General features: G+C 62.5%; 1 protein-coding gene across 5 annotated transcripts in view; it reads right to left on the reverse strand.

Annotated features, from left to right (window-relative positions):
* Positions 1 to 286: 286 nt before the first annotated feature.
* TPCN2 (two pore segment channel 2) overlaps positions 287 to 25,021 on the reverse strand; it is a 29,265-nt gene continuing 4,530 nt past the window's right edge. Inside the window, exons 5-25 of one of the 5 annotated variants that reach the window (XM_036326361.1) lie at positions 23,273 to 23,389; positions 19,946 to 20,052; positions 19,547 to 19,619; positions 18,435 to 18,537; positions 17,449 to 17,514; positions 16,954 to 17,018; positions 16,475 to 16,572; positions 15,769 to 15,850; positions 15,446 to 15,532; positions 13,533 to 13,652; positions 13,332 to 13,391; positions 12,865 to 12,993; positions 12,063 to 12,112; positions 10,405 to 10,504; positions 5,725 to 5,796; positions 4,321 to 4,397; positions 3,728 to 3,806; positions 3,567 to 3,649; positions 3,028 to 3,109; positions 2,677 to 2,759; positions 287 to 2,097 (exon numbers count right to left, since the gene is read on the reverse strand). In XM_036326361.1, the coding sequence (XP_036182254.1) occupies positions 2,019 to 2,097; positions 2,677 to 2,759; positions 3,028 to 3,109; positions 3,567 to 3,649; positions 3,728 to 3,806; positions 4,321 to 4,397; positions 5,725 to 5,796; positions 10,405 to 10,504; positions 12,063 to 12,112; positions 12,865 to 12,993; positions 13,332 to 13,391; positions 13,533 to 13,652; positions 15,446 to 15,532; positions 15,769 to 15,850; positions 16,475 to 16,572; positions 16,954 to 17,018; positions 17,449 to 17,514; positions 18,435 to 18,537; positions 19,547 to 19,619; positions 19,946 to 20,052; positions 23,273 to 23,389 (1,812 nt within the window). In that variant the 3' untranslated portion in view covers positions 287 to 2,018. Of the gene's footprint in view, positions 2,098 to 2,676; positions 2,760 to 3,027; positions 3,110 to 3,566; positions 3,650 to 3,727; positions 3,807 to 4,320; positions 4,398 to 5,724; positions 5,797 to 10,404; positions 10,505 to 12,062; positions 12,113 to 12,864; positions 12,994 to 13,331; positions 13,392 to 13,532; positions 13,653 to 15,445; positions 15,533 to 15,768; positions 15,851 to 16,474; positions 16,573 to 16,953; positions 17,019 to 17,448; positions 17,515 to 18,434; positions 18,538 to 19,546; positions 19,620 to 19,945; positions 20,053 to 23,272; positions 23,390 to 25,021 lie in introns of those variants that run through there. The other 4 variants (XM_036326360.1, XM_036326359.1, XM_036326358.1 and 1 more) reach the window with 4 other exon arrangements.

Below are 25,021 nucleotides of genomic sequence, written 5' to 3' on the forward strand. Positions count from 1 at the left end.
GCTGGCACCTTTGAAACTGGCGGATGGAACCTCTCAGAGTGTCAAGAGCCCTGCACAGTCAGAAGGCACCAGAATGACCATGCTCAAGGGTGGAGCCAACCTCTCCAACCAGCCCTGCCCCCCAGGGCCCAGCACAGATCGTCCAGAGCAGCGGTTCTCAACCTGTGGGTCCCGACCCCTTTGAGGGTCGAACGACCCTTCACAGGGGTCGCCTAAGACCATCGGAAAACACATATATAATTACATATTGTTTTTGTGATTAATCACTATGCTTTCATTATGTTCAATTTGTAACAATGAAATTGGGGGTCACCACAACATGAGGAACTGTATTAACGGGTCGCGTCATCAGGAAGGTTGAGAACCACTGGTCCAGTCATCTGCTCGGACGGTAAACGTCAGGGAGACTTCTCTGTGACAAGATGTGAAGCAGGCGGGGTGGACGCACTGTGCGGCTCTGGGACCTGCACAGGACACCCCACCCCGCGGTGCCTGCTCAGCCTGCAGCCCAGACGCTGAGGCAGGGCCACAGCCCGAGACAGGCAGCCTGCGGCCGGCCAGGGGAAAGCAATGAGCCTCCTGGGGTCACAGAGTCCAGCTTGCATTAAAAATGAGGCCAACAGAACCCGATCCCACCATTAGATGGCGCTGAGACCTGGGGTGGAACCCTGTGGGAGGCTGGCAGCAGTGGAGGGGGCCAGGGAGGGGGAGGAGTGAGCAGGGCAGCAATGCAGGGGGCCTCACCCCTGACCCAGACAGCAGGGCCCTGTGAGGCCAGGTGGCTGTGGCCTTCTAGCCGCTGCTCCAGGATGTCCTCCTGCCCCAAACCTGCCTTCTGGAAAGGCAGCTGCAGAGGGGCCCAGGCTGGGAGTGTCCTCACAGCCCCCACAGGTCCCCCACACCTGAGGGATTTCAGATCCACTCCAGGACCAGAAAGTGCAGCGTGTGTGGGTACAAAACCACCCCCAGGGTTTACAAACCCCGAGCACTGGGGCTCGTGACGTTTCAGAAGCTACTTTTTCAGTTAAACTTTCCTCTCATCCCATTGTCCAGACAGGAGACCACACATCCCTTCCCAGGTGGCCAGCACCTGTGCCCTCGTGGCTGTGCAGTGCCCTCGGCAGACATCACTAATCCATCTCAGCAATGCTTTCCACGGAGATCCCGGTCCTCAACAGAGGCCTCCAGGAGCGATCGCCAATCACTGAGCCGGCAGTCCACAAGGGAACCACCTGCCATCTGGACCGGTGGTGGATCACATGGCAACGTGGCCTCCACACACTGCTCACTCCTCCCCCCACACCCTGAGGACACACAGTAGGACCACTCCTGGCTTATACACGCCTTTATGCAAATTAGAAAAAGGTGGCCCCTGCCTCAGGTAGACAGCCCCCCGCCACAATGCACCCCTGTGCCGTGCACAGCTGAAAGGACCGGAGGAGCAGGACAACTGTGTCGCAGGAAAGACAACCTCATTCTTTGCAAAACTCATTGATATTGGCATTCTGACCCATAAGGAAACACCCAATCACATTCACACAATTCGTACAGTGATAAAACAGCCAAGGCCCACTTCGTGCGAAGCCACCAGGATCCACACTTACTGGCCTGAGAAGCTGCCGGCGGCCTGTGCGGGCCCCACGGGGCCTCTGGTCCCTGAAGGCCGCCGGCAGCAAAGGCACCACGGAAACTGCAGGGCCACGAGGAGGCCTGCTTCTTGCTGTCAGACCGTCTCAAAGGTCCCTGTGGAGTCACCCTCTTCCCGCACTCAGACAAGTAAAAGCAGCTCACGTAAGGGCGCAGCGTGGACGCGGCCGAAGCGCCCACCGTGCCGCGATGCTGCCGACAGAAGCTGCCTGCTCCGCTCGGCAGCGCGCAGGCCTCGGCTCTGTCGCTTCTGTCACGGCCTCGGGGGCGGAGTGGCTCTGTCTCTCCTTCGGGCCGCAGCTGCCTCTCCCAGGACCCACGTTGGTCCCCAGGCCACGTCGCCATCCGCCAGCCAGGGAGGCACACGGACGTCACCTGCACAGCTGCAGGTGGGGGTGATGCCGCAGCTTGGCCATCAGCTCCTCCTCCGTCGGCTCCTCCAGGACCTCCCTGCGGGACCGGGAGAAGGTGTGCATGGCCCTTCCAGACAGCGAGGTGCAGTCTGGGCCAGCCCTGCCCGCTCCCTGCGTAGGGCAGCCTCCTACACGTGCACAGGGGACGGGCGAGGGCAGGACCGGGGACTCGGGCACATCTGCGGAGTGTGCCTGGCGCTCCCGAAAGCCCCGGTGGCTGCTGGGGCGGGACAGGGAGCCACTGTGACGAGGCAGCCAACGCCCATGAGGGAGGCGGTCACCTTTCTCCACTAGGAGAGGAACCAAGGGTGGTGTCCTCGGTCACCTGTCCACGTCCCCCCACAGAATCACCCGGGGACTAACAGCACCTCAGGATGTTTCCACGAATATGCTCAATGGAGAACAGGACAGTTCACAGCCAGGCGGCAGGAGCAGCGGAAGCAACAGACCCCGACCCTAGACCCCAACCCCAGACCTCAGGGAGCTCGAGCTCCGCCAGAGGGAGGCCAGGAGCCCGGGCTGTGGGGGGGGTCACTGTCACAGAGGACGCCTGCCCCGCACCTCCCTGCCCCCTCCTCGCCCAGGGGCCGAGCAGCAGGCCCTCCCGCCTGCACACCTGAACAAGAGGTCCACCGCGGTGATCTGGTCCCCAGAGCGGGACTGCAGCTCGCCTCGGCGGTCCCACTTGTGGAGGAAGTTCTGGGGAGCGGGAGGGTGGAGGGGGCCAGTGGGTGCCGGCCCTGCGTGAAACCAGCCTCACCTCCCCCGCCCCACCCCCGCCTGGTGTGGGACATGGGAAGCCCCGGTCCAGGGCCAGCAAGGCCACCAGCTCCTGGGAGCCACATGTCTCCCAGGGCCCTGAGGACACCCTCAGGTCAAATGTCAGGGCTGTTCCCAGACCCTCCCAGCAACAGGTGAGCTGCACTGAGCCCAAGGCCGCCCGAAGCCCCCAGGACTCCCCCTGTACCTCCAGAATGAGAGCCAGAAACAGGTTGATCCAGATGACAGACGACACCAGCCACCACAGCACAAAGTAGATCTTGGACCACCTGCGGAGGACGAGGAGGCGGCTCACGCAGGCCCACCGTGAGCACAGCGAGACCCTGGAGGAGCGCAGACCCCGCCACGAGTCTGGGACCCGCGAGTCTGCGGCAGCTCTCGCTGGGTCCTGCCCAGTAACCCCGTGACGTCCTCCCACTTTAGAGATGCCCAGAAGCCAAGACAATGAGCTGCCCAAGGCGGCAGGGCCAGCAGGAGGTGGAGTGGGGCTGGGCTGCGCTCCAGGCTGAGCTCCTCCTCCCTGCTCCCCCCAGACTTCCCCTCCTCCACCCAGCTCCCTCCAGGCTCCCCTCCCAGATGCCCACCAGCACCCCCAGGCACCCAAGGAACCCCCCAGGTGTTTCCAGGGCCTGTGCGGCTCCCACACATCCCCAGCGACGCCAGGTGCCACCCAGAGTCCCGGGCAAGGGTGCGGGAGGACGGGCAGGAGCCGGGCGGGTCACTCACGGGCCCGAGTAGCGCTGATAGGCGTCCAGGAACACCTGCCAGTTGTTCACGACCATCACGTTCCACAGCGTGACCAGGGCAGCCTGTGGGCAACGGGCACGGTCAAGGAGGGTGCAGGAGGCAGGGGGCCGGGGGCCGGGAAGCAAGGGGGAGGGACTCACCGCAAAGTCGTCGAAGTTGTTGGCCCAGTACTCCAGCTGCTCGTAGCTGCCGCAGGGCGCCGAGCCGTTAGGGGCCAGGCTGGGACACAGGCGGGTCAGGTGGGGTGTAGCACATGCACACCAGGCGTGCCCTACACCCCCTCAGCCCCTGCACAGCGTGGAACCCTCTCTGGGCCCCCAGAAACAGGCAGAAGAAATGCCCCTGACCTCCGGAGGGTCTGTGAGGGCAGCTGGGAGGCAAGAGCTGTGGCCAGCGGTCAGCTCTACACTCACAGCCCTGCCAGCACCGGCCCAGTGGGGGGCCTCGGCAGGGAGTCTATGGGGGGAGCCTAGGGGAGCTGAGTGGAGGAGCTCAAGGTCCAACAGGGGTTGGGAGGGCTGCTCTGAGCAGATATCGGAACAGTCAGCACAGACTCTAGACCAGAGGTCCAGGGGGGAGGGGAGGGCAGGGGACAGGGAAGAAAGAGAAAGAGCAGGAGACTCCTCTTGGAGAGCTGACCCACGCGCTGCCGAGGCCTCACACCTGTGCTTACACCCGTCCCACCCCCCTCCCCCCCCCCAGTGCTCCTTCGGCACCTTAGGCCCCACCTCACCTGATGTTTCCAGGAGGAGGCACAATGGCACCCCGGAACAGGTTGATGCCAACGATGGCAAAGACGTAGTACACCACCTGCGGAGGCAGGGCTCGGTCAGCGGGGGCAGCCCCGCCCAAAGGAGGACAGAGCCGGCTGGCCTGTGAGGGTTCCCAGCCAGGCCACAGCCCCCAACCATGGGCGCTGCTACCCCCACAACACTTGGCTCTACTTCCAGACACCCCCCTCCTGGCCACCCACCTGCCCCAGAGGCACAGGACAGTGGCTGAAGGGGAGAAGGGAGGAGTCACCACCGGGGAGCCCCACAGATACACTGGGGCCCAGGGGGAGGCCAAGGAAGCGAAGGCTGCCTGCCCCGTCAGGACCAGTGTGGCAGGGAGAGTGACAAGGAGGACTCCACAACAGGGTGAGAAGCTGGGCCCGGGAGGAGCTGGTCCTGGGAGGAGCTGGTCCCGGCAGAAGTTGGGCCCGGAGGAAACTGGGCCCAGGAGAAGCTGGGCCCGTGAGAAGCTGGGCCCAGAGGAAGCTTGGCCAGGGAGGAGCTGGTCCCGGGAGAAGCTGGGCCAGGGAGGAGCTGGTCCCAGGAGGAGCTGGGCCCGGGAGGAGCTGGGCCCGGAAGAAGCTGGGCCAGGAAGAAGCTGGGCCAGGGAGAAGTTGGCCCCGGAAAAAGCTGGTCCCAGAAGAAGCTGGTCCCGGGAGAAGCTGGGCCCAGAAGCTGGTCCCAGGAGGAAGCTGGGCCAGGGAGAAGCTGGTCCCAGGAGGAACTAGGCCAGGGAAATGCTGGGCTAGGGAGAAGCTGGGCTAGGGAGAAGCTGGTCCCAGGGAAGGAAGGGGAAGATCAGGCCTCTCCAGGCAGAAGTCCCACCATGTTTCCCACATCCACCAGGGGGCGTCCAAGGAGCACCACCCAGCTTCTTCCTGAAGGTGCCAGGCGGACTGGGGAGCGGTGCACACTCTGGACTAACCCAGCCCCCTCCTATGCCTCAGTTTCCTCCAATGTGCAAATAGGGGTCTGGGACGGGGCCTGATGCAAGATCCTATTTCTAGCCTCCTGGAGGGCCTGGGCTCCCCCCAGGGGCTCCCCACCCCCAGGGTGTTGTTCAACATAAAGGACAAAAGGCCACCAGCGGCACCATCTGCGCAGCAGGGCTCTCCACCTCCTCACTGTCACCGAGTACCCGGCCACGGGCCTTGTGCCTGGGGCAGCAGCAGGGCCCCCTGACCAGGCTGGGCCAGGGCAGAGCTGATGGCCCAGAGAACAGGAGGGATTTGAAAGTGACTGAAAAGCTGTCTGGCACGAAGGGGCCGCTCTGGCCTCCTGCCCTGGTGCTTCCCCCCAGCTCGCCCACCACAGCCCACCTCCCACTGAGTGCCCACCGCACCGGCCCCATGGCGCAGACTCACCACCAGGATCCCGCCGAACGCCCGCATGTTTCTGATCAGGCCCAGGATGGTGCTGGCCACCACAGCCATCAGCTGAGGGTAGGGAGAGAGCAGAGCCACTACTCCTCCTGGTCTCACTAGGGGGCGCCAACCCTGCCCATCACCCCCCTCTGCGAGGGCAGGTGAATTAGCACCACCCCACACACCTGTGCACACACACCCCCACATATACACATATACACACACACACCTGTGCACACACACCCCACATACACACACACACACACACACACACCTGTGCACACACACCCCACATACACACACACCCGTGCACACACCCCCACATATACACACACACACACCTGTGCACACACACCCCACATACACACACACACACCTGTGCACACACCCCCCACATATATATACACACACACACCCGTGCACACACACCCCACATACACACACACCTGTGCACACACCCCATACACACATACACACACACACCCCACATATACACACACACACACCCGTGCACACACCCCACATACACACACACACCCGTGCACACACACCCCACATACACACACACACACCTGTGCACACACACCCCACATACACACACACACACCCGTGCACACACACCCCACATACACACACACACACCCGTGCACACACACCCCACATACACACACACACAGTGCACACACACCCCACATACACACACACACACACCCGTGCACACACACCCCACATACACACACACACACACCTGTGCACACACACCCACATACACACACACACACCCGTGCACACACACCCCACATACATACACACACACCCGTGCACACACACCCCACATACACACACACACAGTGCACACACACCCCACATACACACACACACACACCCGTGCACACACACCCCACATACACACACACACACCCGTGCACACACACCCCACATACACACACACACAGTGCACACACACCCCACATACACACACACACACACCCGTGCACACACACCCCACATACACACACACACACACCTGTGCACACACACCCCACATACACACACACACACCCGTGCACACACACCCCACATACACACACACACACCCGTGCACACACACCCCACATACACACACACACACCCGTGCACACACACCCCACATACACACACACAGTGCACACACACCCACATACACACACACACACACCCGTGCACACACACCCCACATACACACACACACACACCTGTGCACACACACCCCACATACACAAACACACACCCGTGCACACACACCCCACATACACACACACACACCCGTGCACACACACCCCACATACACACACACACACCCGTGCACACACACCCCACATACACACACACAGTGCACACACACCCCACATACACACACACACACCCGTGCACACACACCCCACATACACACACACACACACCCGTGCACACACACCCCACATACACACACACACACACCTGTGCACACACACCCCACATACACACACACACAGTACACACACACCCCACATACACACACACACACACCCGTGCACACACACCCCACATACACACACACACACCCGTGCACACACACCCCACATACACACACACACACCCGTGCACACACCCCCACATATACACACACACACACCTGTGCACACACACCCCACATACACACACACACACCTGTGCACACACCCCCCACATATATATACACACACACACCCGTGCACACACACCCCACATACACACACACCTGTGCACACACCCCATACACACATACACACACACACCCCACATATACACACACACACACCCGTGCACACACCCCACATACACACACACACCCGTGCACACACACCCCACATACACACACACACACCCGTGCACACACACCCCACATACACACACACACAGTGCACACACACCCCACATACACACACACACACACACCCGTGCACACACACCCCACATACACACACACACACACCTGTGCACACACACCCCACATACACACACACACACCCGTGCACACACACCCCACATGCACACACACACACCCGTGCACACACACCCCACATACACACACACACAGTGCACACACACCCCACATACACACACACACACACCTGTGCACACACACCCCACATACACACACACACACCCGTGCACACACACCCCACATACACACACACACACCAGTGCACACACACCCCACATACACACACACACACCCGTGCACACACACCCCACATACACACACACACAGTGCACACACACCCCACATACACACACACACACCCGTGCACACACACCCCACATACACACACACACACCCGTGCACACACACCCCACATACACACACACACAGTGCACACACACCCCACATACACACACACACACACCTGTGCACACACACCCCACATACACACACACACACACCTGTGCACACACACCCCACATACACACACACACCCGTGCACACACACCCCACATACACACACACACACCCGTGCACACACACCCCACATACACACACACACACCCGTGCACACACACCCCACATACACACACACACACCCGTGCACACACACCCCACATACACACACACAGTGCACACACACCCCACATACACACACACACACACCCGTGCACACACACCCCACATACACACACACACACACCTGTGCACACACACCCCACATACACAAACACACACCCGTGCACACACACCCCACATACACACACACACACCTGTGCACACACACCCCACATACACACACACACACCCGTGCACACACACCCCACATACACACACACACACCCGTGCACACACACCCCACATACACACACACACACCCGTGCACACACACCCCACATACACACACACACACCCGTGCACACACACCCCACATACACACACACACAGTGCACACACACCCCACATACACACACACACACCCGTGCACACACACCCCACATACACACACACACACACCTGTGCACACACACCCCACATACACAAACACACACCCGTGCACACACACCCCACATACACACACACACACCCGTGCACACACACCCCACATACACACACACACACGTGCACACACACCCCACATACACACACACAGTGCACACACACCCCACATACACACACACACACACCCGTGCACACACACCCCACATACACACACACACACACCTGTGCACACACACCCCACATACACACACACACACGTGCACACACTCGTTACCCCTACACACACTCATACATACACACACACCTGTGCACACACCCCACAGCCACCCCTACACACACACACACACACACACACACACACAGCTGTACACACCAGACAGCCATAGGCACCCATTCGCCCCCACACATCCAGACACTTTGCCCGCCCAGCCTTGGGTCTGGGCTCCAAGTCCCCGCAGTGCGGCACGTGTGCAGGAAAGGCCATGCTGCCCTCCAGCCGCTGAGGCCAGGCAGCTCCTCTGGGACCAAGTCTGGGAAAGGGCCTCAGAGATGCAGCCAGGAACCCCGGCTACATGGCTGCTCCCCACCCACACAAACCTGAGCCCCATTTCCCAGCTGACACATTAGAATATCATAGCTGGATGCTGGCAGGGGAAGCCAGTGTGCATGTGCACATGTGCATGACTGTGTGTGTATGTGTACACATGTGTGTGCATGTGTGGGGTTGTATGTATGCAGTTTGTGTATCTGTGCATATAGCTGTGTGTATTTGTGTATAGTGTACGAGTGTGTGATTGCATGTGTGTTGCATGTGATTGTGTTAGTTACATGCACATGCATTTCTGGGTATGTATGTGTATACAATTGTCTGTGATGACATGTGTATAATCATGTTATTATGTGTGTTTATGTGTGTGGTTACCTTGTGTGACTAATTGCATGTGTGTAGTTGCATGTGTAAATGTGTGGGCTGTAGTCATGTGTGTGGTCATATGACTTGTGTGGGTATGTGTGTGTTCACACAAACATGTGATCACATGTGCCTGTGTGGCATGCACAGACTTCTGGGCGGCAGCCCCGCCTGCGCCCAGGACCCTGAGCCGCCCTGAGGTGGAAGCCCCGGTGCAGGGAAGGCCCCGGACACACAGAAAGGGGCTGGTGTCCTCGCTGTCTCTTCCCCTGAAACGGCCCTGGGAAAACAGACGGCGCAGTAAAGTCCACTTCCGTTCTGGCTGGGCCGGGCCTGAGCCGCTGCCCACCTCCTTCCCCACCCCTCCGGGCCGATGTCACTCCCGGTGGGGACCCTGAAACACACCGAGGCTCGGAGACGCTCACAAGCCCCCCATCCTTGCACTTGGGGTCCTGGAAGTGAGCGCTGCGGTCAAGCCTACCTTTGCTCTCGTGCCCAGGAGCCACTACGGAGCCCTTGCCAGAAGCCGCTCAGAAACCTCGGGACCCTGGGAGCATGTGGTCCCAGGGGCTCCGCCTGCCCTCACACCTGCCAGGGCCCCGCGAGCCGGACACTCCCCTGCAACAGTCCCACCGTGCTGGCCTCCGCCTCACCCCCAGCCAGGTGAGGGGCGGGGCGCACCGCAGGGTCTGGTCCCTCCCTGCCCAGGCTCCCCCTCTCCAGGGAACGAGGAGCAGTGTGAGCAGGACGGGGCGGCGAGGGGCGGGTCGGCGGTGCCACGGACCTTCATGCTGGGGATGATGCGCAGGAACCGGAACACAATGAGCATGTTCACCAGGCGAACCATGTCCCACAGCGACAGCAGGCCCCGCAGCTCCGGCTTCCTGGAGAGACACACGGGAGATGGGTCGGGTGAGGCCCAGGACGCCAGCAACTGGACACTCATGGTTGAAAACGGAGAAAGGCAGATGCGGAGAGAGCGAGGGGGAGAGTGAAAGAGAGTGAGGGGGGGCAACAAGAACTTGCCCATCTCGGACTCCAGCCAGAACCCTCACCGAGACCGAGGGCAGAGTGGTCATGGACTGTCCACAGCACCGTCCCGCACGGCGCCCGACCAGCTGACCCTTTGTCTTACATGGGACACCTCTGAGGTTCCAGACCCCGGACACTCAGCTCAGGTCCCAGCAGAACTGGGCGACTTGGCCCGGCTCCATTCCTTACCCCCTAACCCACATTCACATCCCTACCTCCGACCCCTTCCCCAGCCCTGACTCCTATGTATCCAATTTCCTGACCCCTTCCTTTGACCCTATATCCTGCCCCTGACCTTGTCCTATCACCTGACCCTGTCCTGACTCTACCCTAACCCCTAACCGCGTCCTATCCCGAACCCTCCCTCCACCCCCATCTCCTGACTCCACCCTGTCCGTCTCCTGACCCTCTCCCTTGCCCACCAGCTCCTGACCTTGTCCCCCGAGCCTTAACCACATGCCCCACCCTGACCCCTTCCTCTAACCCCGTCTCCCGGCCCTTGATCCTGTCCCATCCCCGGCCCTTTGTGTCCCTCATGGCCTCACCATGCCCTCCTTTCTATTTAAATTTAAACCCACGCTCACCCGGATGTCAGCCCCGGAATTCTCAGACAAAAGGACACGTTAGACACCGGAGAGCTGGCCCCCATGAAGCACCTGTCACCCCGGGCCCAGCCCCTCAGGCTCCAAGGACAGCGCCAGCCCAGCGACTTCCCAAATCAACCCTCCCAGCGGCTCCCGCAGAGCTGACCCCAAACAGCAAGCCCTTCAGGCCCGTTCTCCACCGAGAGCAATTCCCAGCTGCTTAGCCCCAGAGGGACCCAGAGACCAGAGCCGGCCAGGGCCCGAGGCCAGCACGTGTGCCTGCCGGGCGGCTGTGTTCTGGGCAGCACGACCCGAGGCTGCCACAGCTACATGGCAAGATACTTGGGGCCCTGCCCCCTCATCCCTCTGTGCGGCCAGAACCAAGGGCCCTGGGGCTCCAACAGCAGCGATCGGCGAGCCCCAGGCCCCGCCCGTTGCCGTATGGAGAGGTAGACTTCGCCCAGCCCGAAGCCACAGGCCTTCCAAGCCAGAGGAGGGCTGCGCCCAATGCCAGTGCCCACGTCACCCATCCCTGAGCTGGGGCCTCCCTGCTCCAGCCCGGCACCCCTGGGCCACACGTCCGCCCATGCCAGGGCTGGGCCCACTGCCTCAGAGGGGCACCGACAGCCTCCTGCCAGCGCTCTGCGCACTACGTCCTGACGGTGAGTCAAGAAACGTGAGAGAGGCCCTCAGGGGGCGGACCATGAGCCCCCTTTCCTAACAACCGGGTGTTTCGCCCGCGAGTCCCAGCGGGACGGTGGGCCACCCTTCCCGGGTGCTAGCCGGGCGGGTTGCTGTAGCCGCCCTCGGTTCTCCAGTCACATACCAGCCTGGGTGTGGGAATCGGTACACAGCCAGAGTTGAGATCTCCAAAACCTTTAATTACAAAAGAAAAGAAGGCATCGCTACAGCAACGCTCACCCGGGCGGCTCTGGGAAGACCTAAAACTCAGCCGAGCAGGCGCCCCACAGGGGGCCTCGGGGAGCGTCGGAGCTCGGTCCTGTCCCCACGGTTGGGTTCCATGCTGGGGCTTCCCGAGGCTGAGAAAGGCACTGTGGTCTCAGGATCGGGGCCACACTCGTGAGGGGGGACAGGGGAAAGGCTGGACGGGGTGGGGGGGGAGCCACTTGGTCAAAGACGGCTGGAGGCCTTTCTCAAATGAGCCCCACTGTCCCGAGGGGCCCACGGCTCTCAGCAGTCACACAGGAGCACGTGTCGCACTAACTTCGCTGTGACCCACGGGGCGACCCCACCCCCTGCTGCTCTGGGGAAAAGCGATGGGACATGTCAGACCTCCCCCCTCCACCCACGTCATCCCACTGCCCTGAGTGGCATTAGAGGCTGTGCCTGGGGCAGGAGTGACCAGGGGGATCTGTGGGCTTGATCTGGGCCTCCCCCAGGGGTCAGGAGAAGCAGCCTGACACCCCCCCCACCCCCCGCCCCATGCTCAGACACTGCAGACCCTCCCCTGCCCCCACCCGCCACCCGCCAAGCAGCTCGCTGGGGAAAGCCAGGCCCTTGGTCCCTGGAGGCAGGAGCCCAGGACTGTGGCCCTCGGGTCCCCAGCGCAGAGCCAGTGCGAGTGCCCACCGCCTGCCCAGGGAGGCAGCAGCGGCCCGCGGACTCACCAGCAGGATGGCGGTGAGGAGGCCGTCGAACACATTGCTGGGGTAGGACAGATACCCCGACAGCCCCAGCGCGAACACCTTGAGCAGCATCTCCGCCAGGTAGTACAGGATGAAGACGCAGTTGAGAATCTGAAAGGGGCCCGCAGGTGCCGGCGTTCAGTCCCAGTGCCTCTGGCCTCCCCGGCTCCCCCTGGCCATTCGGTCTCGAGCCCCGGCTGCCCCCTCGGGTCCCTCTTTCTCCCCGACCCTCCCTCTGCCGTCCGCCCCGCTAGGCGACTACACTGCGCTCACCGGGGCCTCTGCACCTGGCTCCCGGCCTGCACCAGCCTCGGCCAGCCTCCCCCCACGGCCTGCCACCCCCAACTCGGGGGCCCCATGACACCAGTCCCTCGGAGCTAGAGTGGCCCTCCTCCAGCAGACCCGGAGCCCCAGCCGAGGCCGGACAGCCGAGCGGCCTCAGAGCTCACCCCCAGCATGAAGTCGTCACGGTCTTGGGGCTGGACACCTGCGTCGTGCACCAGGAACACCTGCAGAGCCGGAGGGAGAGGCTCGCAGCCCGGCCCAGCACTGGGCCGACCGCAAGGCCACGGTCGGCCGTCGGGGGGCAGGGCCAGGAACCCAGGAACGAGACACCTCCCGGGGCCACTCGAGGGCACGCCTGTGCTCACACAAATGGACACGAGGTTCGCAAGGACGATGACGTTCCCCAGGTAGTCAAAGTAGCGGTGGCCGAACAGGAACTGCGCGACCCGCAGGAACGGGGACTGGTACTCGGGCCGTGGCGGGTGCTGGGGGGACACATGCTCAGAATCAGGGCCGTGCCCCTCATCCTGGGACCCGACGTCCCTGCCCATCACCAGCCCACGGGAATCATCACAAAGGCACGGTCCCTCCCACGGAGACGCCACCACAGTCTTTGTAACAACGGAGGCAGCAGTGCCCTGAGCGTGCCTGGCGCCGTAAGGAACCACAACAAAACAGCACGTAGCCATCTTACGTGTTTGCCACGATGTGAAAAGCGTCATGTGAAAAACACAGATAAACTCTATGCTGAGAAATACGAAAGCATGGCGCAAGCAAGAGACAGGGGTGGGAAGTGATGGAGGGCAATTTGGCAGTAAACACAGACATGAGACACTGGGAAGAGGTGTGGGTCCCTCATGTAGCACCAGGCGTGACAGGACCACCCCAATGTGCCTCTGAGTGGACGGGGACACAGAGGTGAGGAGCGCGAGAATGCCCGCACCCGCCCCGGCCCACAGCGGCCACTGACTGCACGGGGCTACTGAGTTCACGGGCAATCAAATAAAATACAGCCTGGTGGTGTGGCTCAGTGGTTGAGCGTCAACCGATAAACCAGAAGGTCACGGTCCATTCCCGGTCGGGGCACATGCCCGGGATGTGGGCTCTGTTCCCCCGTGAGGGACATACAGGAGGCAGCCAGCAATGACCTAGAAAGACTTTAGGAAACTCGTCCGTAAGGAACCCGCCCTGACAGGAGCCGGAGGGAGACCGCGCATGCTGCAAAGCTGACAACTTTCACCGGCTGAACTGTGTCCCACCGAAGTGCCCACGTGGGAGTCCTGACCCCTAGCACTCAGGACGTGCCGTATGTAGAAAAAGGCTCTCTAAAGCAGCGGTCGCCAACCGGCGGCCCGCGGACCACTGGTGATCCGTGAGGTGCGAAAGGTGGGCGGCCGCTGCTCTAAAGAGTATTAACATAGAAGGTCAGGAGGCGGCTCTAATCCCACAGGACTGGGGTCAGGACACAGACACACACAGAGGGACCACGTGGGGACACAGGGAGAAGATGCCGTCTACACACCCAGGAGGGAGGCCTTGGGAGGAACCAGCCCTGGACACCCGGGTCTCGGACTCCCCCGCTGCCTGCTGCCCACACCCCATTCTCGAAGGTCAAATGGTTGGACCAGCAACCCCTCCCCGGCCCTGTACACCTGGGTCTTGGACTCTAGTCTCCAGGATGGGGACAGTAAACCCTGCTGGTTGAGCCGCCAGCCGGGCACTTGTCGTGGTCGCTGAGCTGACTGAGCAGCGGCACAGAGCTGTGCGGAGTCCGGCCAGCCGACGTCAGACTCCCCCACTGCCTGCTGCCCACACCCCATTCTCAAAGACCGAGTGGCTGGACCAGCAACACCCCCGCTCACCCCCCCGACCCTGAACGGCCTGTGAGCCCCAGCATCTCCAGGAAACCCTCTACATAAAAGGCAGGCGGGGCGTCTGCACATGGTGCTGAGCAGACGCCGTGGCCCATGCGGGGGTTTCACCCATGAGGTCAGGACAAAGACCGCGGCTTTACAGCTCGGAGCCCCCGCAGAAGGACATGGGGAAGAGGATGTTTGTCACGGAGACAGAGAGCCACTTGGAAGGTTCCTCGGTGGCTTTCATGAGGGCAACCACACCTCCCAGCTTCCAACAGCCAACCATCTCCGTCCCTTTACCGTCCTAGGGGCCAGAATCCCTGGGCAGGCCAGTCCCGGCACCGGCCACCACGTTACCCAGGCGGTCAAGCCCTCCGCCTCTGCAAACTCCCCCCTGACCCTGGGAACCCTGGCCCAGTTACCTCCTTCATCAGACTTTTGTCAAGCTCGTTGAACAGCTTCTGAAACTCGTCAGCTGACAGCAGGCCATCACCATGGGAGCGCACCTTCTGCAGAGCAGGGAGGCACAGGTCAGCGGGCCAAGGCCAGAGCAAGAGGGTGAGCCCCCCACCGTCCCAGACGGTCTGGCCCCCCTGCTCTGAGATGACACCCGTCCTGATCAGGGGCTGCTGGCTCACAGGACCACCAGGAGGAGCATGGCCGGGGAAGCCGGGGAGGCCGGGGAGGCTGGGGAGGCCGGGGAGGCTGGGGAAGGCGGGAGGCCAGGGAGGGCGGGGGCTGGTACCTCCATGATGGCCTGCTTGTGGGTGCTATCCACCTGGACTTTCTGAAGCACCTGCAGGAGGTCCTGGGCCTTCACCCCAACTCTGTGGGGAAAAAGCACCCACACCCAGTGAGCTCACTAGCTCAGTCCCCCAGGCGCCTGACCTCTGGCCTGAACCACGCAGCCCTGGGCGATGGCAAGGCCTCCACATGAGCAATCGCGGGCATCCAGCCATCCTCTAACATCCCAAGACACTGTCAGGTCCTCCCCGAGGAGGCGAGAGGCAGGTCCTCCCCAAGGGGGCGGGAGGCAGGTCCTCCCCGAGGAGGTGAGAGGCAGGTCCTCCCAGAGGAGGCGGGAGGCAGGTCCTCCCCGAGGGGGCGGGAGGCAGGTCCTCCCCGAGGAGGTGAGAGGCAGGGCGCTGACGGGCAGCCTCCAACCAGGCTCAGTGGGGACATGGCCCAGATCCCTCTGTTTCCAACACCCAGCTTGGGGCCCAGGTGTGTGGGGAGGGAAGGGTGTGGAGGGAAGGGTGCCGCTGGACCCCCTGGAGCACGGGACGGGCAGGGTGAGGAGGTGAGCGGGCGGCGTGACACGGGAGCTGTCAAGTCCGCAGGGAGCTTGCGGGGTGGTGTTTAGCTCTAGCCCCAGTGCGCACCACGGCCCCCCCAGTGTGCACCACGGCCCCCCCAGGGAGCCCCGCTTCCCCAGGGAGCCCCGCACTCACCCCTGAGGGCGGGCTTCTCTGTCCGCCATCCAGGAGAGGACCTCGTAGGCAGCCCGGGTCCCCAGCCGCTTCCGGAACAGTGAGGCCTGGACAGATTTCTGCAAGGAGGGTGCCTCTGAGTGGCCGGCCCGGCCCAGCAGGACAGCACAGCCCTCAGCCCACAGCCTCTGAGGGCCACCCCGGTCAGGACAGTCACAGGACAGTCACGGTTTCGCAGGAAGGAGCTGAGCCAGTCCCTAGGGCATGTGTTCCCTCCCGTGCAGTGGGGGTCCTGGCTCTCCCACAGGAGGGTCCAGAGTCCATTGCCCTGGCAGCTGTAATCTTGTCACTTCCCTCAGAGGAGCAGGAGGCGGCACAGCTCCAGCTCATCCACAGAGGGAGCCAGAGGGCAGTGCAGAGACCACTGTGGACCCTGCCCCCACGGGGACCTGGCCAGGCCCCCACAGCCTGCTTGGCCTCAGGCCGGCAGCCTCGCTCACCAGCAGGTAGCCCCGGAACTGATTGTAGATGATGGCCGTCAGCAGGTTCATCAAAAACAAGCTTCCTTCAGGAAGAAAACGCCTCGGTCAGTGAGGGGCAGCAGCTGAGGGGGCCTGGGGCGTGCCCAGAGGTGCAGAGGGTCACACGGCACAGCAACCCCAGGGGTGCCAGCAAAAAGGGCCCGGACGATCGCAGAGCAGGAAGGGCCTGGGCACGTCACTCACTGTCCTCATCTACACAGTGCAGGTGCCACCCGGCCTGCCCAGCGTGGGCACTGAGGACAGCGGTCTCAGTGGTCGCAGACTGCAGACAGGGCATGCCCCCCGCCCCCAAGGTGAAGTCACAGGGTCGGGGACCCCCCCCCCCGAGGTGAAGTCACAGGGTCGGGGACCCCCCCCGGGGTGAAGTCACAGGGTCGGGCAGCACACCTACCCCTGAGCATCAGAGGGGACAGAATTTTACCCCAGTGGCCCCTCAGACCCGCCCAGACTCACCGATCAGGGTGAAAACTATGAAGAAGATGGCAAAGGCCCGGTTCTTGGAATACGCAGGAACCATGACTGAGGAAGAAATGAGAGAAACTGAAACGGGCTCACAGCTCGGCACTGGTCCCCTCCTGCCGGCCCAGACCCTTGGCCTTCTCTGGAGCGGGCTCTGCTCAGGGAGAGCTGGAGCCTCCTGGTCCAAACTCTGACCCTGCCGCCTCCGCTCGCACACCCTGGTCACGGGGAGCTCACTACCGTCAGGATGCCCACCCCTTCTGCTGAGCTGACATCTGCCTCCTGCGACCACCCACAGGCTGAGAGCCCAGCTCTCCCTCGGGGACGGGCTAGGGCTCTCAGGACCTGTGGGCACGGGGCCGAGTCCCGCGGCTGCTCTGCGGGCAGAAGCCAAGGGCTGCGCTCCTGGGAAGGTCTCTGTGGTGGTGACCATCCCGAGTCCAAGACGAAGAGACCAGCCCAGGTGGCCGGTCACAGCCGGGCCTTAGAGGAAGACAGCCACCGTCCTGGCCACCCCTGTCCCGAGCAGACACAAGCCCCATCAGCAACCCAAAGGGGACGCCATGGCCAGGGACAACCCGGGGCCTCACACACACACAACTGCTGAGCCGCACCTCACAGCTGGGGAAATGGTGGGGCCCCAGAGGCCAGCAGGGGACCCCCCGACACTGCCGTTCCTCACCACATAAAGAACAGCTTTTAGCTTCTCAGAGGAGTCAGGAGAGAAGGGGAAAGAGGAGACAGGGAACAGTTATAAAAGGAGGGACGAGAAAGTAAAATGAAAAGGGAAGAAAAAAGGGGGAAAGGAAAACAAGAAAGGAAGGAAGGCGGGAGGGGGGATCCAGGTCACCCTGCTTCCCTCCGCCTACTGAGCTGGAGGCCTCGGACACCCCGGCTCTCGGCTCCGCAGGAACCAGGCCTCCCCGCCTTGCCCGCTGGCCAGCCCGCGCCCGCTCCCGCCCAGCCCGCTGCTCACGCACCGTCAGGGTTGTTGGCCGTGGTCAGCAGCACCAGCAGCGAGGTCAGGGACTCCGCCAGGTCGCGGAAGTAGATCAGCCTCTCCCTGTCCTGCCCATCGTCCTGCTGAGAGCAGAGGGGGGCAGCCCTCAGGAGCCACGCGGGCCAGCTCTGGCCGTGGGCCAGCAGAGCTCCAGGCCCTGGACCCAGCCAGGGGGACCCTCCTACCCACAGCCAACCATCCGCTCTCCTCAGCCCAGGCCGCTCCACGAAATCAGCAACCCTCTGGGCCCAACTGCTGCGGGCTCTGCAGGGAGCAGCAAGGGCGGCCACTGCACAGCCCCTGGGGCCTGAGAGTCTGCCAGCTGGTCCCACCCAGACACACACACACACACACACACACACACACACACACACACGGGGTGGGGGGAGAGACAGTCCTCAGTCTCCCTTGTGGGCAGCTCGGCACCAAGCCCCAAACACTGCCACAGGCTAATGAAGACCAGCGACCAGCCCTGGCCAAGCACTGGCCACATTCCCAGACAGAAATGCAGGGCAGCTCTGGCCTGAGGAGGACAGTGACCTGGCCAGGAAGTGAGGACACACACAGGACCACAGATGTGCGGGCACAGGGGCAAGCGGGTGACGGGGCAGGCACCGCCACACAGCAACAAGCTGCTGGGGGCCGGAAGCAGCAAGGGCAGGAGCGGAGGGGACCAGGCAAAGCCCAGGGCTGGAGAAGAGGGACATGATGAGAGGTGCCTGCTGGACAGACGGACAGGTGCTGTGAGAGGGGCCATCCCGCTGGCCCCAAGTGCCAATCTGAGGGGCCTGTCTAGGAGGGTGCAGAGAAAGCCCAGAGCCTGGGGAGGAGAGGGAAGAGGAGGCAGCCAGGCAGAGGCAGAGCGACCCGGAGCCCAGGAGGCCCGGGCAGGGGAGCAGTGGGCCAGCTCTAAACCGCGGTCATCTGAAGCAAGACAGCGGACTGCAGGTGGGCACCACTGCCCTGCCCGTGAGGTGGGCAGGCAGTCCTCTTCTCTGCTGACCTGAGAACCACCCAGCGGGGTTCCCACGGGGCGGACTAACAGAGGGCCCACCCCGCCATCAAACCGAGCAGAGCGGCTGAGGCCGGTACCTTGTTGCCGGTGAAGAGCAGCATCCCGAGCATGGTGAAGACACACAGGTGCAGCGCCAGCAGCAGCACCACGCTGGAAGGACAGGTGCGGGCTCAGCACCGGGCAGGTGCCCGCATGCCCAACGGGATGGGGGTCCAGGGACCCAGCCACCCGGGGAGCTCCCGCAGCCAGCCTCAGGGCAGGTGCCCTCTCTGCCCCACAGCCTGCCATGCACCCGGCGGGGTCCTGCCCTAACCAAGCCTCTTTCTTTGGCAGGGACAACCCACAACCCAGGGGCACGTCCCAGGAGTCCCAGGACCCCAGGGGCTGGAGGGTGAGCCATGAGGGGAGCCCCAGACGCCGACCGCAGGGCAGGGAGCAGGACAGTCCGTCCTGCCTGCACGCCCGGCGCAGCCCACCTGGCCATTTCCGGCAGCGACCACCGGATGCACTTGAGCATCTTCTTCATCATGGAGGAGTTCTGCAGCAGGAAGAAGGGCCGCAGGAGCCGGCGCAGCCGCAGGGGCTGGAAGAGACCAGGACACTGAACGCCAGGCCGGACTTTCAAGTGCCACCCACACCCCACACCTGCCATGGGAGGTGGGCAAACCACAGAGACCCTCCCAGGCCACACGCCCCAGCTGCTTCCCTCCCGGCTCCTGGTCACAGCCCTGACCTAGACTCAGGCGTCCTCGCTGTCCCAGCTCGCCCAGCCCTGCAGACATGCAGTGCCCTTCCCGAGGGGGCGGCCCCACACCTCACAGAGCAGCCTGCACGTGGCTCTGGCAGTGGGGCTGTCCCACCCCACAGAGAGCCTCATCTTCCTCTGGACTCCCAAGTTCAACCTCTAATCCAGGCTCTCAACCCAAGTCACGTCCTACGGGTGACTTGTCTTAGAAACGTAAGGCTGGCCATGTCACCTTCCGGCCCCAGCGTCCAGGGCTGCCTGGGCCCTCCAGCCCAGCCCCGCCGCCCCTCACCATCCCGTGGCACGGCACTCAGCCCCCCTCTGCTCAGCCAGCTGCCTGTCCCTGTCACCGTCCCTCCCGTCTCGGTGGAAGAGCCACCTCCTCAAGTGCTGCCCTGGGCCCCTTTCCCTGGCACTGAGATCCCAGTACATATCCGGTGTTTCCTGGGACTCCAGTCTCTCCCCACAGCACAAGGGCCCGCAGCACTGGCGCACAGTAGGCCCTCCACCTGGCAAGGATGCCCTGCACCTCCCTGCGCGGCACTCCTCGCGGAAGGGCCCCTGCGCCCCGCACAGCACCTCGAAGGCCAAGGAACCCGCAGTACACGGGCACCCACACCCTGCCCACGGCCCACTGCACAGGAGCTCCGTCCCAGGCCCAGCCAGAGTCCCGCAGTCTCCCTCCAGGTGCCGCTGGCACCCCCGGTCTCGGACCCTTGGCTGTGGTCAGACACAGACCAGAGTGCGGCTTCATCCAGACACAGAAACCCAGTCCCCAGCGCTTCCCAAGCTGAGGCCACGTCAGGGCAGGGACATGCGAAGCTCACAGGGGTGGGAGGCACCGCCATGCGGCTCGCCTGCAGGAGGAGCCGGCCCAGCGCCTGGGAAGCCCTGGCAAGGCCACCCGGCACTGCAGCCCAGGTCCCAAGGCTCTGAGGAGGAGCCACCAACTGCTCTACAGACGCTAGTCTCCTGTGAGCAACAGCCACGCTGAGCCGTGACCATGGCCCCTCGGTGACCTGCAGCCCACATGCAACCCGCCCTGCTCGGCCTCAAGTTGGGGGAGGAACAGGCCGTCTGGTAAGCATGGAAGTGAGAGGGGGCTCAAGCAGGTCAGAGGCCCCAAGGCCTCCCAAGGGCCCCGATGCCAGCGGGAGTTCCTGCTGACCAGACAGCTGGCCACGGAGACAAACCTCGGGCCTGGTGTGCAGACAGGTCTGGGTGTTGGGCCAGCCCCAAGCAGAAGTCAGTCCCTAAGAGACGGCGCTGAGGAAAAGCTCTGCCGGGGGCAGGTCACTGGACTGAGAAAGGTTACGCTTCCTGGTGGGTGGTCAGGGCCTGGAGGGAACAGACTGGACGACCGGGGACGAGGACGTCTGTGGAGGACACGTGTGGGCAGGAGGGAACCCACCCCAGGGCATCCCCCAGCAGAGGCTCTCTGGACAGGATGACAGTCTGTGGATGTCCCAAGCCCCTCAACACCCCACTCCGATCTCCAGGGACAGAGGCCACTACCGAGGGCCCACCCCGCCAGAAGCAGAGCCCAGGCTGGGCCCCATGTGGCCCCTGGTGGGTGGTGACTGCCCAGCCCTCCCCCCTGCAGGGTGCTGCTCTGCCCACTGGGCAGACAGGTGTGCGGGTTCGGGCTCTGCCTGCCCTGCCTGAGGCCTCTCCCAGGACCATCCATGCCTCAGGGCCAACCCCGCTTCAGACCAGGGAAGAGCTCACAGCCCTCGCCAGCCTCGCCGCGGACCCTCGCCCAAAGCAGGCGGCCTGTGGGCAGGCCCAGGGCCCTAGGAAGGCCCAGGAACACAGAGCGAAAGAGATGGCAACACCTCCGCTCCCTGCCCCCAGCTCCGGGCCTGCCGGCTGGGAATACCTGCTTCTAAAGGGGGTGCTCCCCCCAAGGACACACCATGACTCTTGGCGAAAAGGGGCTGGGTGCCAGCGGGGTGAGTGGTCCGTTTCCAAGGACAGATTGGGGGGCTACCGTCCAGTAACCAGAAGCAGGACCACCGAGCACTGAGGCCCCTCAGGAACGAATGTGGCCCCCCCCACCAGATAACGAACCCAGACCAGCTGGGAACACGTGGGTGGGAGCAGGAGGAAGTTACAGATTTCTGTTAGGACCAGCGACCAGCAGCAACACAGACACGGCTGTGTGTATTAGCCAATCTTCCTCCCAGCGTCATCCAAGGATTGGGGGTGGTGAGGGTCACAATTGAGGCTGAAGTGACAGAAGGTTCGAGTGGCCGGTAACACGGACGCAATGACGGCACTCGGAAATGGAGCCAGTGGAGGCGCCTCCCAGAACCAACCTCATCGAGCCTCTGGGCAACACCAGAGGGTGCCCTCCCCAGAGGTCAGAGGGCAGGTCCCAGCTCTGGGAGCCCGGGGTGGGGGAGGGGGTGCTTCCCGCAGTTCTCTGAGTTCCACTGGGTCCCCTTTTTGCTCTTGCAGTTACTCAACCCCTGCTTAAGTCCCTGTGTTAAATTCCCTCCACTAAAGCCCCTGGTGGGCCTCCAGCATTGTGTCCCTCACCAGCCCTGACGGACACGACGTCCTCAAAACAACTTTCCCAGCTCTGTCCCACCGAACCACAGGGCAGTGCTCCTGGGTGCTCTGAGGGGAAGCGAAGAGGCTGCAGTCAGACGGGCAGGGCCGCCTGCTCCCATGGGATTTCCTGTCGGGGTCACAGAGCTCTGGGCGTGTGGCTAGGGTGAGGCCCTGGGGTGGTGCTTAATGCGGGACCCATCCAGTCAAGGAATCAGCTTAAAGGCGTGGAGCAGGAATCGGGACCCTGGAACATGCTCCCAGGTCCTCCCGCCTTCTCCAGGCCTCAAGGTCATCACCAGGTGGGAACGGGCTCCCTGGACAATGAGTGACGCACGGCTATGCAGGGAGGGCTATGCAGGGCAGGCGGAGCGGGAGCCAGGAGCTGGGTGGGTGGGTGGGTGGAATGACTGCAGGACCTCAGGACGCCAGCTGTTCACCTGGGCGGCTACACTGGCCTGCCCAGAGCTCCCCACTCCACCCCCAGAGCCAGCTCACCACCTACCTCCTGGCAGACGAGACTCAGCGACACCATCCAGTCCACGAAAGACAAGACCAGCACCACCAGGTAGGCCAGCAGCCACAGGCTCTTCCGGAACTGGGGCCACCCAACCAGGTAGCTCTGCAAGAGAGACAGTGGGTGAGTGGGTGGGCGGTGGGCCTCCGTGCAGATGGCCCTGCAGCCAGCTGAGGCTTTCGGTGCACACGGCAAGGCTGGGTGGCCGGGGCAGAGCACCTTCAGCAAGCAGCGAGGTCTCTACATGACGTGGGGAGCAAGAAACAGGGCTCCCTCCCAGCCCCCAGTGACCTCAGGCAGCTGAGGACCTTGAGCTTGGCACCTAACAGCTCAGGCGCCGGTTTCCTCATCGGTAATGCGGTCCCTGCCAGCTCTGCCCATCTGTTAGGGGCTAAAATAGAATATGGGAATAGAGCTATGTGAAATGTTAATCATGCTCTGTTAACCTTGATCGTCTTGTTCTAATTAAAGAATGGACATGCTAACCTGGCTTGGAGTTGTACGGCCTCTGGGACCTGAGGGTCAACCTTGGACCTGGCAGTAAACCTTGGAATGAGATCCATTCTCATTCAACAACTGCCTATTATCATGGGAAGATTAACAACCCAGATGCCCAAACAATGGGGTCCCACCCCAGCCTGCTCTGCCCACTTCCCCAGGCCTGTAATACCCATTTTGCATACCCATCCTTATCCCCTTTGCCTACTTCCCATGTAACCCTTATCCTACCCAATATAAGCAGCGGGGGAGGGTGCGGAGCAGATTTTCGTGGATGACCCGCTGCTCTCCCACGCTGCCGGCATTACTGGAATAAACGCTCATATATGATTCAACCCTGTCTCTGCTGAATTGGCATGAGTAGTGGCGGGCAGCCCAGACCCATTGGTATACCGTCCAGTGTCACATCCAACCATTTGTTTAGTTTGTGCGACAAAATGCAAAGGCACAGGACTCACTGTAGGAAAGACTAGGAAACAGCACCTAACTGCTATTTCCAACCATCACTAGGGCCTTCAGGTGAACTCGGTCACCTTTTGAGATTTCCCCAACATCCAGACCATTCAAGAAATGCTAATGAGTACTTCTCACCAGTTTCAGTTCCAGTTTAAAAACCCCCAAGACCTCCTAACCACAAAATGAGCTAAAAAGAAGAAATAAGAAACTGCCGAGGCCCTCAGTCACAGACGCACCCACGCCTCTTGGTCAGCATCCCAGGCTGACCCACCCTGCCCTCAGCAGGACTGCCCGTCAGGCCAAAGGCACCAGGCATCGTGTGACCCGGAGCCCACAGACGAGAGCAGCCCACGCTGTGGGCCAGGCAGAGCGCTGGAACCCTCGGAAGCGCTGGAATCCTCGTTTGAGGGCCCAGCCCCTCCTCGCTTTAAGGCTCCAAGGCTCTGACCCAATCAGACGCTTAATGAGCAAGGCAGGGCCAGCCCCAGCTCTGCATGGACTCAGGACACAGACAGAATCGAGAGTCGGACAGGAGGCAGCAGCTGCTGCATAACCGACCCCTTTCCACCCCCTCCTCCCCCCCCTCCGCCCCCACCTCCTTCCCTGGACTGTTTTCACGCTGAGCACCACACAGCCTCTGCTTCGAGGCCCAGAGTTTTCCAAGAAACTGAGGCCTCTGTTCAGCGGGTCAAAGTGCACAGGCTGCAGATTTGGCGGACAGCTCTGGGGGCGTTAAAATCAATGAGAGCCCCGGCCCGGTGGCTGAGGGGTCCTGTACACCAG

This window comes from Myotis myotis, unplaced genomic scaffold (genome assembly GCF_014108235.1).
Source record: "Myotis myotis isolate mMyoMyo1 unplaced genomic scaffold, mMyoMyo1.p scaffold_m19_p_10, whole genome shotgun sequence".
Taxonomy (NCBI): domain Eukaryota; kingdom Metazoa; phylum Chordata; class Mammalia; order Chiroptera; family Vespertilionidae; genus Myotis; species Myotis myotis.